A 16,874-nucleotide genomic window follows, 5' to 3' on the forward strand; every position below is an offset into this window, starting at 1 on the left:
ATTTTAGAAATATATGCCTTTTCCTTTCTCAAGGAAAAGACTTAACACAGCAAGAGAAGTAGGATTTGGCCAGCAAGGTTTCCAACATGTAAAGCTCCTCCCCCGCTGCACTCCCATTGACATGAAACAGTATATAACTTTTCTACATAGCCTGAGCATCATGTGTCACCAGATTAGTAATATAAACCAATACAGTGCAAACAGTTCCAGCAGATTAAGATCTGGTCTGCTAACTGCAACTACTGCAATTTTTGCATTGACCTCATCTTGGACCTTCTGTAGCTCAAATACTGAGGAGTGAATTCAAAAGTGAGGGAAGGAAAGGACAAAAGCTTAATGCAGTGCCTGCCTGAGGAACTTAAACTATGAAATTTCCTACTTTAAATCACAAGTAAATAAAGGACATTGCAATGACCAGCCAAGTTGTGCAACAAAGAGTATAAAAACCCCACAACAAATGGTGCTACCCACCCTCACAGGCACGCCCATCTCCAGAGAAGCCAGGGAGGCATGTGCAGATGTAGGTGGACCCTCCGGTGTACACACATTGAGCGCGCTGAGGAATGTCACAATTGTGTGTGCCTGTCTGGCAATGGTTTACGATGTATTCGACAGCTGCAGGTTAGATGTACAAGAGAGAAGATGAAAATTTGAATTTTCCTCCACAAAGTCTGAAGCTCATAATAAGTTTATAGGGAGAGAAGAACAGCTGTAAAAGCATACAGAAGAGAAAGGAAGCAAGGAAACTGAGTTTTTTGGTTTGGAGGTTGGGATTTTTTTGCCAAGATCTCCCCTTTCACCAGTGTTAAATCTTATTATTATTTTACAAGGAAGTGATTGTCCTCAGCACCTCATAGATGTTTGTTAACATAGAACAGTGCAGAAAGGCTACCACAGCGACAGATCCTAATATCCATGAGTCCTGGATGAAGAAATGTAAGGCATCTCGCAGAGGTACCTCACACGTTAGCTAAGTGGCCAGTTCACTGCACTGGGAATTATTAGATATCCCACTACGCTAACCTAGCACAGACCCAGGGCTGTCGTCACTTGGCAACAGATAGGAGCTGTGACTCACTCAATATGAGATAAACACACTTGTCAAATACCGGAGTTTGACGAACAGTGGAAGCTGGGACCAGTCCTGCAGATTTTCATAACTTTCTCATTGTTGACAGCAGTGACTCTGGAGGCATTGCACCGCTTTACACACAAATTATTTCAGGTAGTTGCTGGAGCCCTGCCTATGCTTACCTGTTATGTCAGAGAAGAGGAAAGGAAACCGTGGCATTTAAAATAGGAAGAGGCAAAATACTACAAAAATTTTGGGCCCAGAAATGCATGAGTTTGCAGTGAGCACATCTAGAACAGACTTCCAGCTGCTGTAGCAGAGAGTCCATTGATGCTTTCTTTACACAGTTCTTACGAGGAATTGACAGGGGACCAAGACGAGACTCTACAATGCTTCTTTCATCACAGTACACAGATGGAAACTAACACAGTATTGGCAGGGAAATAACAAAAATCTGCCATCAGATACAGATCTGAAAACAGCTGGTTTTTCCATTTCCCTGGAGGAGTTTACATCATTATTAGAATCATTTATATCTGTTCTATTTGATGAAGTAAGTTTTAGACTACAAAATAATCTATTCAGAACTGCATTATAAATGCACAAGTTTTGGAGTTGGAGCTCAAAAAGAGTCCCCAAGTCCTCCCCAGCCTACCAATAGGAGAACAGGATTTATTTACAACTCTCTTCTAAAGCTATCCAGTGAGTCACAGAGCTGGTATGAAAAAGCTGGAGTTCCAGAAAAGCTGAGTCAGAACTGGTATCCCAGAGCAAGCTGCAAAAGCACAGAGGGGAGCTGTTGCCCCTTCTGGGGTTCAAGTTGTCTGTGGGTTATAAAACTCTCCTCTGTGGAAAGAGGAACAAGAGCACCATGACATTTATTTTCAATCTGTTGAGAGTTCATCTTCCCTCTCTTCAGTCTTATGGATGAAAAGTTTGTTTTTGATTGAAGGAAGGGATCAAACTGAAGTCCTTCAAGCTGGGCAATGAATTACCTAGCACTCGTTAGAAAGTGTGACTCATCAACATCATGGGAAAGTGCTAGAGTGAAGCCAGTGAGGTCATGGCTGGAGGGAAGGATGTTCCCTTTCAGGTCCAAGTGACAAAAGGGCAGTGGTGGACATAATGGAAAGAACGTAAAGCTGCTCTTCCACATCTCACCCTATCTCTTCCAGTGTCCTGGTAGAAGTAGTTGCTTTTTCCAACCATTCTGCAACAAAGGGGATACTTAGGGTGCACTGTGAGCAGACGTGAACGGCAATTCTTACTGGAGCAGAGAAATTGGGCTCGTGGTGGAATGTAATACACAGCACGCCAAGTCACACACTTAAGGGAAGTAATGGAACTTTCTGCTGTAAGATGAAGGCTTCTCAGTCTTAGCTGAAGAACAGTCTCGGCTATAATGAGGAAAGCCCTGAATGCATTAGCTCATCAAAGGGTAACTAAACTTCCACCACAAAGCAGTCACGACAGAAGCAAACGTAATCCTCCGCTATTATCAGTCATTTCTGAAAGAAACAGGAACTGGTCCAACCACACTGGAAGAGTGTGTACAAGTTTTGTCAGTACAGAATTATTGTCAGGTTGCAAACAAAAACAAAAATTCTAAAAAAAAAAAAAAAAAAAATCGAATCTGTATCCTATCCTGATAGATGCAGCTTTAGCAGTAGAGTCATTACCCCTCTTCTACCTGCCATTTGTAGATATTTTTATTTAGCTTTTGATATTTGCAATATAAATGACACCCAAAAGAATCAGCTTAATCTTCTCAAGGGTAAAGCTCACGGGTTTTCTTTCTATATGGAAAATTCACTTTCAATACACATCCCACACAATCATCTTGCAATTCTGCCAGCTACCAAATGGAATTTCTACAACTTTAGTGAAAAATAGAGCAAACAGGAAAAAACATCCCTTGTTAGGACAACCTTAGTCCAGCAAGTACAGATGAACTCAGGCTTCCTCCAGAAAAAAGTTTTTAAATTAAATAAAAATAACGAATTCAGTGACAACTACTGAATTTGAAGTTTTCATCGTCCATTAACAAATTTCCACCAAATCTTAAAGATTTTAACAGATCTGTAGTTATAATTACTTTTCAGCAAGATTAACTATCACTTCAGAAGAAGCCTGCAATAGCCAAGACACACTGGTTTAGACCTGTGCACTGCCTTATCCCAGGGATAAATCTCTAACTAAAATCTAATCTGTTAAGTATAATTCTGGATTAGATATAACAAAGAAACAAAACGCCAAAAAGCCCAAGCACAGGACTACAGAAAATGGAGGAAAAGCCCCACCTCATTTTGAAAGTCAGATCCTGTGAAATACAACAAATTAATAACTGCCCGCTTTAATTTTTCTTCTTTTACAAATTTGAATTTTACTTCCATGTGAAACCTACAGCTAAATAATGGTATAGAAAAGACAGAAGCATTCAATAATCATTTCCACTTTCTATTTGGAAACATTCTGAATGGGGACTTTTTATGAGATGAAAACAAAGTACTTCAGGCACCTCCTTTGGTTACCTAATGGATTGTAATCACTAACTGCAGCATGAACTACCAAAATTCAACTCATGTTAGAAGTCAGCGCAGATCCTAGAAGCTCTGTTTTCTGTTTCTGTGAGACGAATCACAGCCTGAAAGCCGGTGGGCAGTGCTTTTAAGAAACATGAAACTCACCAACACAAGTCCGCCCGTCTGCTGCAAACTGGTATCCTTCAACACACTCGCAACGGTAGGTTCCCGGCTGGTTATTGCAGACTGCATTGCTGCCACATAGAGCCGGTTGCTCTGAACATTCATCAACATCTAGATTATTATAAGGATTCCAGTTATTACAAAGATGCATTTAATACTGATGCCAGAAAACCAGAAACTGTGCAACTGTTGAATAATAGCAGGCTTGCATATTTAAACCACATCTTGGATAAACCATACCTCTTAAGACATATTAGTAACCTGAAAAAAAATTTTCAAGTAACTGTGTCCTCAGCTAATCTGTACCAAAAAAACCCAGAAGTTGTTCTCTAATGGAGTAACAAAGGGAAGGGACAGGAAATCAGAGAGGAAGGAGGAGCCACTGAGAAAGAAAATACAGCCTACAAGGTGATCAGAAGAAGTAATGACTACTGGGGGAGCAGGAACTTTAGGAAAGACTTCCCCTTTCATTATCCATACACATCTCTAATCCACTGCTGCTCAACTCACAGCACCAGAGGACTGGAAGGGTCAGTGTGATGTTGTTGTTTTCATTTGCAACTTGATTTAAGGCTTGGAGTCAAGGGAGGGTTTTGCTTTCATTTTTTTATTAAAAAAAAAAACAACTCAGTTAACTAATGAGGATGATGCATATTTCATTAATACACACTTTCACCTCTTGAAAACAAGTATTTGTGGTGTGATTTGATTATAAAACAAAACCCAAATACATTAAGAATACAGAGCTGTACAGAGTGGGAATAAAAGTCTCCTTGAACAGAAGGGACTTTCAAAGCAGATCTTGAAAAAGATTATTTCAATGGATTCCACATATCTGTGCTCTGTATGCATGTGCATATGCCATTCCTCATCTCCTTCAAGAACTTTTAACCTAATTGACTCATTTTAACCGGAACTTGCATTACAGAAAATTTCTCACAGCTAAGTTCCCACAGGTTTTATTGAAAGACGAACTGGGCAGGAAAGATGCCTTGCAAGCTAGCAAAACATACCCAAGTTTGACACTTCAAGACAGTCAAACTTGCTTACTTTGATTATTGAGATATGTCAGCCACCCCAGCATCCCTCTAATCTATCTTTCCTAAAACCAGCCTCTCAGGACAGTTCATTTTGCTGGAATGGCTAGTCCTGAGGGTCAATACATTCCAAGCAAAACAAATTCTACATTAGCTGTCATTTTGTAATGAAAGTTTTCTGATACCATAACAAACGTTTCCATCTCCACGGAAGCCAATCGAACATTCGCAGAAGAAACGATTTCCAGTTCCTGGACGACATATCGCATTGGTGTCACAGTTATGGGTACCAGTGTAGCAAGGATTCCGGTTAATATCAGCAGAACCATCTGACGAGAGAGACCATATTTAGCCATGATGACTCTATCCAAGTAATAGGCTCAGATAAGGCCCAGGAGGAGGTTGCTTGTGGTGCACAGGAAACAAGGAAAGAGAATGCACCAGGAAGAAGGGGACTTGCAGGTGATATGCAGGACATGAATCTCAGACACGGCAATAGCACCTGTCTTCCTTGTTATTTGTGCAAAGGTCTGCTGAGTTAAAAAATAGAGGAGGCACAAAAACCTTTCTGAAGAGCAAGACAGACAAAGATAATGCATCTTCCAGACACTGACACTAGACCCAAAACACAATCTTAACAGCTTGATTTGTTCATTTTAATTAGTAGAACTTTATCTTTGTAACAAACAAAAGCGAGCACAATCTTTTCTTGTACTCATCTGGTGTGCATTTTCAAATCGCTCCTTTGCTTTTTTTCTGATTTTAGTGCAAACAGACAAACTTGGACAGCTTATCCAAAAAAAATACACTTCATAGGCTGCCTACCTTCCAAAGATAAAACGCCGTGTTTCAAGATAAATTATAGAAACTAGCTGTTTCAATGGCAAATCTTATTCCCCTCTTTTGCCTTTTGCTCTGACAATGCAAAAAAAATCATTAATAGAGGAACTATAAATTAGGTAAAGATAAATGATACACTCCACGTATCTGAGCAGGAATAGATTCAAGGTGGTGTATTGAGAGTATTTCAAGGAATTAGACGCAAACTCCACTGAATTTCAAGAGGAGATAATCACTTAAATACTTTTTCCCAAGTGAAAATACAAACTTTAAACAGTCCCATTTCTCTTCTTAATTGATGGACCCGGACTTCTACTGACTAATGCAATGAATTAATACAACTCATTAATTTAAGCTAAGGCAGGCTAAAAAAATATAGAAGCCTGCTCTTAATTATCATAGAATCATAGAATCATTAAGGTTGGAAAAGACCTCTAAGATCATCCAGTCCAACCATCAACCCAACACCACCATGCCCACTAAACCATGTCCTTAAGCGCCTCATCTACACGTCTTTTAAATACTTCCAGGGATGGGGACTCCACCACTTCCCTGGGCAGCCTGTTCCAAGGCCTGACCACTCTTTCAGGAAAGAAGTTTTTCCTAATGTCCAGTCTAAACCTCCCTTGGCGCAACTTGAGGCCATTTCCTCTCATCTTATCGCTAGTTACTTGGGAGAAGAGACCAACCCCCACCTCGCTACAACCTCCTTTCAGGTAGTTGTAGAGCGCGATGAGGTCTCCCCTCAGCCTCCTCTTCTCCAGGCTAAACAGCCCCAGTTCCCTCAGCCGCTCCTCGTAAGACTTGTGCTCCAGGCCCTTCACCAGCTTCGTTGCCCTTCTCTGGACACGCTCCAGCACCTCAATGTCCTTCTTGTAGTGAGGGGCCCAAAACTGAACACAGTATTCAAGTATTCTTACTCACAAAAGAGAAAAAAAAAAGATTTCCAATTCATACATACCACTGATTGGGCCGATGGAATTACTCATAGCGTATCGCAGAATCTGCTCATCTCGGTTATATAGGACAAACACACTGTCCACTGAGAGCTGCTGAGTAGCAGAGGCAGCATGGTGAGAGTCATCATGAATGCATTCATCAAACGAGATGGTCTGTCGCCACTGATAGGCGCCCGTGTACGTGGAAGCAACCCCATCCCGTTCTGGCTCTGTCACTGTGTACTCCCTTGTGGACGATGAAGTGATCACTGCAACATGGCAACAAACACGCTGATCAGAACAGAGAGCAAAAATACTCTGCCCAATGCTGTCTGTAGACTTGGGATACAGGCTGAGTAGTGTAAATAGAAATTTCAAAGGCAAGAAGCTATGAAAGAGGATGCATTTCCATGCAAAGGAATAGGCACTTGACTAGGCTTACTCTGTTCTCAGATATCACAGCCTTGAGGAATGAGTCATGTAATTTGTCTTGACATAATTTAAAAATTTAACTTTACTTTGTGGGTTACCAGGTAAAGAAAGGAAAATGCAACTCAGGAAACTCAGAGGTTTCTTTAGATGAATTTACGTAATGGATCTATAAGCCAAGAAGGACAAGAGCCACCTCACCAGCACCAAACTACACCCACTTTTAGCTCACTGTGGTCTATTGGCATTGGATTTTGACAGAGTCCTGAAGAAGATGCACGTCTGAGAGCTCTCGTACACTTCAGTTTTCCATATTGTGAAAAATTGTGACCAAAACTCTTCAAAGCAGATCTGGGCTTGCAGATCCTCCCACCAACAGAAAGCTCCTCAGAACTCCACTATTCTTCACATGGACACCAGAACACACCTGTACCAATCCACTTGCAACAGTTGGCAAAAGCTGGATTTCTGCTAAGTAGTGGTCTATCAGATATGCCATAGGACAGCAGAAGAACAACTACTTGAGTCCTGGTAAATCAAATCCAGCCTGAAGGATGCCTCCTTCCAGCCCCCGACTTTTCCTCCACAGGGACAGCATTTCTGCCAAGAAGGCAGGCATTCTACAGAGCACATGCTGCCCAAACAACTCCTCCAAAACTCTGAAGTTGTTCAGCACAAAGCAGAACCTTCCTGCTGCCTCCAGCTCCTCCTCCTCCTCACAGTCCATAATAACAGGCAAAGCAGCAAGAGGGGTTCATCACTGGCTACCAAAGCCAGACATTAGCGGATATAAGACAGTGGTGATGCAACTACACCACTTTCGGCTATCTCTAGCAATCAAAGTGCGCCCTTGGAGCAAAGTGTGCTCTCTCCAGTATTCATGTGCACCTGGGTGCACCACAGGCTGCCTCCTCTTTATTGCTCTTTGACAGCTGGGCTGGCTGGCCAGCAACAACACTCCAACCTCACTTTGTTTTTGCTGTGTTGAAACACCCATAATTTTATCCAGGAAGAGGAAAGCAGAAGAAGGGAGATTCCCCTGTAAATAGTGAAATGAAGAATGGCTCTCTTACCAAATCTCAGAGTCTGAGATAAGGAAGAGAGAGAGAGAGAGAAGGAGAGAAGTACTGAAGAGACAATAGAGGAAACTGATAAGGGAATTAAGAGGCTTCTAATTTTCTGATCAGTTGTTCAAATTCAGCTCAAATAATACTGACAAATGCTTGTTACTAACACAAGGCACAGTCATTGCAATGCAGTTTACATGATACATACTGGTAAATAACTGGTTTGCACAGTCTCATCGGACAAGACCAAAGCCCACTTAATGACATTACCACAAAAAGGTATACACCACTACAGCTCTTACTGAAGAGCTGTGGACCCTACAAAAAGCTTTGCAACTTGTATGACTGCCATCAGCAGTGTAAAAATAAGGCCAATGGAAAGGGAAATCAAGAGTGTTTTGCAAACGTCAGTTCAGAGAAAGTCAAACTCACGTTTTTTTCAATAAAAACATTAGAAATATTTGCATTGTCCCACTCAAAATCTACCTTCATTTGGGACCTGTTCCTAAGAGGTAAAAAGCTACTTCCTATAAATCGAAGGGTCCTAAGTACACTCGCTAAGAAGAGAATAAAATAATGTTTTTCAGATTGTCTTACTCTCTGCTCTGAGAAATGTGCACTTTCTTATCATTCCATTCTTAGGGAACCTTACCAGAACTAGAAGTGTGATAGAGTTCAGTGTATGGTTCTATATGGACTGATGCACCAGATGGGATCTCAGGTATTCTGCCCTCCATTTCTGTGCTGATGGTAAGGTGACCATGCTCATCAATTCCACTGAATTTCTGCTTTATAACCAGCTTCTCATTGTTGCCAAGAAAAGTTACTTCAGTTTGCCGTGTAAACTCGCCACCTAAAGAAACAGTATTAGTTAAACCACTTAACAGAGGTTTTTTAATCGTTCTATTCAAAGTATTGCTTCTAGTAGATAAAATATAAATTACTATTTTCTGCAATATTTGATGTAGCATAATTGCTAATATTTTGGGTTTCTACAGAAATAACTTTCAGAGATATACTGATAATATCCTTGGATACTGCAAGGAAACTGTCTTTTCTTAAGCACTGAACAAGCTAAATTGCAAGTAAGCCTGAAGAAGCAGGTTTTTTTAAATTTAAAAAAAAAAGTTCCAACAAAGCTAATAATAATAGGCCTTACCCTACCAGTTAAAATGGCAAAGGAGTTGTACATTTTAGAGAAAAACTCCATTAGGAATACAGTGAGTTTAAAAAAAAAAAAAATCTAGTACATCTGTTTCCAAAACAAAACCAAGTAAAATGTATGTTGTAAATTCCAGAACAAACTTCAAACACACCAAATCCACGAAAATCCCAAAACAAAAGTTATGTTCAACTAAATTCATAGTACAGGGCTGTAAAGGATAAAATTTTAAAAAGAAACACATGTTCTCCTAGAACAGATTGGATCTACAGCTTGAATTCATGTGCACAACCAACCAGATTTGGCCTCAGACTCTCATGAAAAGCTGTAATTGTGAACTGGGGTTTCCCTCAAATAAGTTAGCAGAATCATTTGCATCTCATGTGGGAATTGCTTCTGTTAAGAATTTCAGACCTTCATGAGGTCAGATTTTCATTTCTCTTTTGCTCCGTTGGTACAATCAGGCAATTAACGTGTTAGACCTCTTGTAGATGTAGGGGTAACTTTTTTCAGTAGCTCTGTACACTCTAGTACCAAAAATCAGATCCTTTTTAATAATCTCTTTCTTGCACAGGAACTGGCCAAGCCATTCTTCTTTCTAACAGACTTACACGCTTGTGCACCGACAGTAAATTCAAAAGTCCAATATCTATACATTGTAAACAAGAAAAATGGTGCGAAGTTTGATTACAAAGCAATCCATCTGTAGCTCAGAATAAACATGTTTTCATCCTATATTGCTTCTAAACACCCATTTCTTTTCCCTCGAGACAGAGGAAAGCATAGCACAGTTTTTGAACATTATTTTAATTTAGAAGTTACCAGTAACACTGAATCCATTTTTATATCCTTGCTGTTCCACAGCAAACATCCATCCTATGATACCACCAATAGAGGCAAGAGGCAGCAAGGAATACCCCAAAGTCTCTGGGATTGTGCTGATAGCAGTGTAGGCACGCCCTTGGTTCATCACAACATAGGAGTGGAGATCAGTGTTCTCAAATATAACTGGTACGGGGTTATTTCCTACAAAGATTCTTCCTTTGACCTTCCCGTTGACTCTCTGAGGAGAACCTGGCAAATCAATACAGTGCATCAGAACAAAACGACAGTTCTCACATACTCTCTAAGGAATGCGTTCAGAGCGTTCACTATGTTCGAAGATATTAATGTTGAAATAAATGGCAAACAAATGCTCACAGAATTCAACAGCAAGGAAACTGCCTAATAACATTGTGTTAATTTGCTTATGTACGTACATGCGTGCATGTGTGTGTGTTGTCATCATACAGATGACTAAGTGGCCAAAATTGCCTGAAGAGATGCCCTTTATCGTAATTAACAATTTTGTCTGCAAGGATAACTCCATAAACAGACTTAGCTGTTACAATCTCTCTGACAGTAAGTGGCATACAGAAACTTCTTTTGAAGATCACACTTCATATCAATACCTACTGAATTTAAATTTGTTCATTCCCAGTTAGAAGGCTAACACCATTAGGTGTTAGAATAATTGACCTATTATTCTAACCTATTCTATTTCTTGACTCAAAACTATTGACCGTTTTAAGACTGTCCGCGTTTTACAGTAGTAGCTACTTTAGATTGCTAGTTTTCTTCTGTATATAATTTCCTACATACAAATTCAAATTCCATTATCATCAGATCCCTCTTTTCTTTCTCCAGAAAATTAAATTTTATGAACTGACAGCTAAGTAGTAGGTTTTGCTTTCCTGCCTCATAAAAACACGAAGTCTGCAGTCAGCTATTTTAGCTGTTGAAATGCATCTATACTCTTGAGTCAAGTCACTATGAGGATTACAAGTGTATATATAAGAAATTCCTTTATGGATTTTACACAGGAACAAAGTTTAAATGGGTACCTAACAAAAATCTGACAGATTAGTCCTTTAATAAAGAAGCTTAAGAGTCAGACAAAGAGGAGCCATGCTCTTTACTTTGATGATCAAAGTTAATTTGTTCATCCCCTTTGAACCGTCCATTTCTAGAGTGGGAACCAAATCAGATTATAAAACGTTGGAACTTCACGACTAATTCTAGCAATAAACACCGGATGTTACACTATCTATTAAATTATGTCAGTTATGTGTTTATTTTTTCTAGAAAATCATGTTAAAATGCATAATGCATATAACTGACCACCTAAAATAATTTGCTTCACTCAAAAAACCACACCATTTTAGAAAGCATAGCTCACTTCTTAAAATACCTTTCAATACATCTCAGTGATAAGTCTTTCAAGAAGTATTTAACCACATGTCTTTTTTAGTATTGAAAACAGGTTGCCTCATTCAAGAATACCATGTGCAATTGCTGCATATGTACCTAATTTTCAAAAAAGTTACCTTCTGCTACACATTGTCTGCCATTTCCTTTGTAACCAGCAATACAACTGCAACAAAATCCATTGGGATAATCTTTGCAAATAGCATGAACAGAGCACTGGTGGCGATTGTTAGCACAGGTCTGTTGGACATCTGTGTGGTAGCGAAACACTGTAGAAAATAAGACCAGACACTTACACTTCATGCAATTACTATAGTATTCACATATCCCTGGTTTAGTTTAAAAATATCTCTAGACTAACTTGATTAGGTTTTTTTCATTTTCTCTTTAAGGAAAAGAAACAATTGCAATTGATTTTTGCTAACCTTGCAATATGCAAGTAACAGTCTACTATTTTGCAGAAAACATCAGGGCTTCAGATGTTAGAAAACTGTTTAATTCTATTGACTTCAGCAGATCTATATTAATACAGATCCGCTAAACTGTCTTGGCAAAACTAAATACACAATAATTTTAACCTGCCCTTGTTTCCAAACCAAAGCAAAAAGGAGCCTTTCCAACCTCAGAACAAAACACATCAGTATGGTACCCAGGACCATGCACCAACTCATGCACCCTGTAATCCTAATTGTCTTACCCTATTATTTAATGGAGATAGCAATTCTCACATCTGCTTCAAGAAACAATTAACATCTGGGCAGTCAGTCACACTGTTTTGAATTTTCTACAAACCCTTCCTCAGAAGTTACAATCGCTAATCCCACTCCTGTAAAACTTAAGGCCATGAAACCCTAGCCAACAATTTTTACAACAGTAACTATTCCCAACCTTTGTTAAATCACCTGTATTCAGTAACACATCTATGAAAGGAAATAAGCTAGGTTTCAGTAGAATTGATCATAAAATCCTTACCAGGAACAGCCACTTAATGCAGCTATTAATCTTAAGATCATACCTTTAACAACAGTCCTGGGCAAAAGAGAAGGGGAAATCAGTTGCCGCTAAGAATACACCAGCTTTAGGAGTACAGTTATCCCTATAGGAAGCGTTCTGTCCTGGTTCCGGCTGGGACAGAGTTAACTTTCTTCCCAGTAGCTTGGGGGGTGTGCTGTGTTTTGGGTTTGGTATGAAAGGAGCGTTGATGGCCCATTGATGCTTTGGCTGTTGCTGGGTGATGCTCGCCCCGGGCGGGGGGAGCACAGCCGGGGTGGTGGACCCAGCTGGCCAATGGGGTATTCTATGCCATGTGACATCATGCCCAGTATAAAAACCAGGTTGGGGGGGGGCTCGCCCCCATTCGTGACACGGGGTCGGGGGTCGGTGAGCAGTTGCATTGTGTATCGCCTGCTTTGTATATTCTGTTATTGTTGTTGTCCTCACTGTTACTATTACTGTTCTATTTTGTTTTATTTCAATTATTAAACTGTTTTATCTCAACCCGGGGGTTTTCCTACTTGTGCCCTCCCGATTCTCTCCCCCATCCCACCGGAGGGGGGCGTGAGTGAGCGGCTGCGTGGGATTAAACCACGACACGTTCCTTAGGAGAGATTCAGGTTCCACAGACACACTGTAAATGTGCTCTCCTGTGAGCTTGACTGGGGCCATAGTTTACTAGACTGGCGAGATCTGAATCTGAGGTGACATCCAGGTTAACTACCTTGATGAACAACACAAACTTATTGAATGTGTCCAGATTTTCAGATATGAAGGTAGTGAGAAGGAAACAGATTATTCCTTTAGTAGTTCAATTTCTTGCACACCTCTGTTTTTTGCAGCCTATCCATCTTAGAAGTACCCAAGCTGTACAAGAGACCTTACCTATACCAGTTTCATCAAATTCTTCCACATCTATGACTTGGGGTTGCTGTGGGGGGAACTGCTGGACCTGGAACTGGCGAGGTGGAGCTTTTGCTGTTGGGAAATCTTGATGACTGTAAAAAGACTCAGTCGAAGGTGTTCCTGTTACATCTTGGTATGAATTCAGAAAGTCTTCTGCAGCAAGCTGAGGAACACTATACGTAATGTGGTGCTGATCCTCTTCTGTGCTGTCTGTACTACTGGTGACATACTGCTGTCTTATTTCAGTGGAGCCATAGTCTGACATAAATGGTTTTGAAGTCATCTCCTGATCTTGTTCATTGGACTCTAGGCTCTCCAAAACGTTGCTGATCTTGGCAGGCACAATACTGTCAGATGAGCTACCAATCTCAAACACCCAGACACCTTGTTTCCCAGCATTGCTGCTTCTATCAAAGAGAAGCATATGTCAAAACAAAATGATCAAGCACAAGTTGTGTGGTATTTCTAGCCTATACAAAATGTTATCCTTCACTCAGAAATATCAGGGCAAAACTATCGAATTATCTTATCTACATACTTATCTATGGGTACAGTTTATTTAGCTATAGAACACCCCTGACAGTTTGGATAGCATTTTCTTCTCCACACCCAGAGCTCTCTTGAGAATTTCTAGCCTTCTTGTCTCCAAAGTGATGGAAACAGAAGGAGATATTTGGATCACAAAGATCTTGCTAACACTTACTAGAACCTTCTAACTCATTCCTTTTCCTTCTTGTTCACTTTTTCTTTCAAAAAAAGACTGCCCAGGATAAAGAGTTAAAGTCTTAAGTGGTCCTATATTTAGAAGGGCTAAGTATACAGCAGCTCCTACCCATGACAATGGAACTATGGACTTTTGACAAATTAAACCAAAGTCCTTATGTTCCTCAAGAGGGTGGATATTTATCAGTGGCAGACTTTGCAATTTCTCATGCAATGGCTAATGGGATCTTATTATTTCTCATTGACTCATGCTACAATTAAGAAAAACATGGAACTCCTTGATGTTTTCTTGAGGAGTTTAAACAAATAAAAAAGCATACTTGTGCAGGTTTCTAATGCTCTCTTCATCATTAGCAATGACATTGTAGGATCCTGGCTTTTCCCAAAAGTAATAGTTTGTAGAGGCTTGACTAAAGCCAACCATAGCAGAAATCCTTCCATCATCATTCTTGGAGTATGTACTATAGAACTGCAAACTATCTTCTGGATAGAGGAAAATAGCATAGGAACTGGAGTCAGAAGAGGCTAAAACAGCCTGGAATGTGTTTCTCTGTGGAAAAAAATTAACATCCATTTACTCATGGAAAAATAATCAAGATAGACAACAGAATAACATTTTTTTAAACACAAAGTCAAAATCAGAATTTCCATCACACATAACGCATCATGTACTTCCTAGGAGAATTCAATATTACGCAAGCTTATGTTTTGCTAAGGCAGTTTTAGCTTTAGCATGCATAAACACTAAAAAGAAAGCATTATCAAAGGTGAGTGAACCTGCTAGGCAGTCTCTCTGGCTATTTCCTAAAACATAACAATTCTAAGTTCTGTAACATGCATAGGATGCTATATCATCTCCTTAAAATAAAAAGAGTGATCTGCTAGACTAAATAGAAAAATTCTGTAAACAGACTATTTAAAGAGTTCAAGTTTCATGTTGCTGCAAGTATCTTTTCCTGTAGGAAGACTCCTACATACTGTAGGAACCATCGAGACAGTACCTCAGACATCAGCTATTTCGTTGCTACCAGAGTGCAGAATCATTACTGTGAACACAATGGTTGTGTCAAGTTAGGCACAAGAAATTAATCTTTGATAAAAGAAGATTTGATAAGTTGTGGTAATGTTCTCAACTTTATACATTGTGAGCAGGCTCACCAGCTGGGATAATTATGGTGCATAAGGTTACGTATCTTTGCAGCATAGTACGTAACATGGTTTAAAAAGGGAAAATGGTTTGCAAGTAATACAAAAAATAACCTCTAATTGCTTCTTCATTCAATACTAGCTACAAAGCATGACCTTTTTGTGAATGCAATGTCATCTGTCCAAAAGGGATTCACAGTATGATGTTCCTATTAGTCCATATGCCTATCAGATTTTAGATAGTTTGATGTCAAAATGACTTAAGAGTCTGTTGAAAAATGCAAGCCAACTGCATTATATTGACAGATGGAGGGTAGGATATCCTACTATTTCAGTTATTACCACATCACACTTAACATTCAAAGTAAAAGTTGCCAGGGAATACAAAGAAATCAGCTATGTAGATTCAAGCATTTTCTTTTGAATGAATAAAATACTGTAAAATAAAAATCAAGTAAAAATTCTGGAAACTTCTATTTTGCTACAGCCTTTTCAACAACAAAACACATTCTTAACTGTACAAGGATTCATTTAAACACAAAGGAATTCAAGCCTTCAAAACAACAGGTTATGGTGTTACACTTCAGCTGAACATGTGTCCAACACGTCTTAAACCTCTGATTAACATTCACCTTTTCTTCCAAAGCATGATCTTCTCCCGGTGCCTGGTAAGGAGCCACGAGCTTCCAGGTAACAATGACAACACTGCTGGGATCAAAAGTAGTCTCAGGAAAACCTCTTTTGATATAGTCTGATGCAAGTTGCAAGACATCTGAGGATGAATCTTCTCTGTAATACACATTTCCACGTCCATCTGTTGTGTCCAGGTCAGCCATAAAAGGAGCAATAGCCCCAAAACTGACTGGAAATTGACCGAGATATTTTTCTTCACTTGAAGGTTCATTCACTGCAATAATCCCATTGGTGGCAACCTAATAAAAAGGTGGAAATTATAAGATAGGTACTGTTCATATGGCTCTCTCCCACACCTATGTGCTCCAGATCACAATATTTTCATTACATTTCCAAAAGAAACTGAGTCAAAAGTCAGTCTTGTATTTGCAAAGTAACTGAATTTTTTCAAGTTTTTGTTTTGTATCCCATGTCAGGAGCCCTGGGATTTCAGTTGCCCAAAACCAGAGGTCTACTTTACAGATAGACCAATCTTTTTTCCCTAGATAAAGCTTTTAGCTATTTAAATTTCAGACACTTAGTGCCTCTTCTAACAAAGATACACATAACCACCACATTTCACAAGTTTCCAAGTCTTTCTCAGACCAAAACCCAGCTGCAACCCCTCTGTGAGTCTGTCAAGAATTGCGTACAGACCCTCCCAGACGACCAAAAGCTCTTCTCACTTTTAGCTGTTACTCTCCTGAAGAGCAATTTTACAACAGCATCACTGGGAATGGTGAGGCTGAAGCAAGTATTTGCAATAGTTACTTTTTCGGTTAACCAGCAAGCTAGATTCTCACCTGGTGTAAAGCAGAGTGGACTACAGAGAAGCTGTATCAAAGTCATAGCATACCCCCTGGGAATCTGGATTTCTACTGTGAAGGCAGAGGAGGATCTGGACAGTTTAGAAAACTGCCCATTCCTAAGAAAGTCT

The 16,874-nt window shown here is 39.7% G+C and overlaps 1 protein-coding gene across 1 annotated transcript in view; it reads right to left on the minus strand.

Annotated features, from left to right (window-relative positions):
• Positions 1-16,197, minus strand: part of NID1 (nidogen 1) — a gene marked incomplete at its 5' end in the record, with an annotated part of 38,884 nt that extends 22,687 nt beyond the window's left edge. The window contains 10 exons of the mRNA XM_009584058.1: positions 472-615; positions 3,760-3,888; positions 5,000-5,143; positions 6,616-6,861; positions 8,741-8,941; positions 10,073-10,324; positions 11,617-11,766; positions 13,376-13,803; positions 14,440-14,669; positions 15,898-16,197. Coding sequence (XP_009582353.1) covers positions 472-615; positions 3,760-3,888; positions 5,000-5,143; positions 6,616-6,861; positions 8,741-8,941; positions 10,073-10,324; positions 11,617-11,766; positions 13,376-13,803; positions 14,440-14,669; positions 15,898-16,197 — 2,224 coding nt within the window. The remainder of the gene's footprint in view (positions 1-471; positions 616-3,759; positions 3,889-4,999; positions 5,144-6,615; positions 6,862-8,740; positions 8,942-10,072; positions 10,325-11,616; positions 11,767-13,375; positions 13,804-14,439; positions 14,670-15,897) is intronic.
• Between the last annotated feature and the right edge of the window lie 677 nt (positions 16,198-16,874).

The sequence above is a fragment of the Fulmarus glacialis genome, unplaced genomic scaffold (assembly GCF_000690835.1).
Source record: "Fulmarus glacialis isolate BGI_N327 unplaced genomic scaffold, ASM69083v1 scaffold3048, whole genome shotgun sequence".
In the NCBI taxonomy this organism is placed as follows: Eukaryota; Metazoa; Chordata; class Aves; order Procellariiformes; family Procellariidae; genus Fulmarus; species Fulmarus glacialis.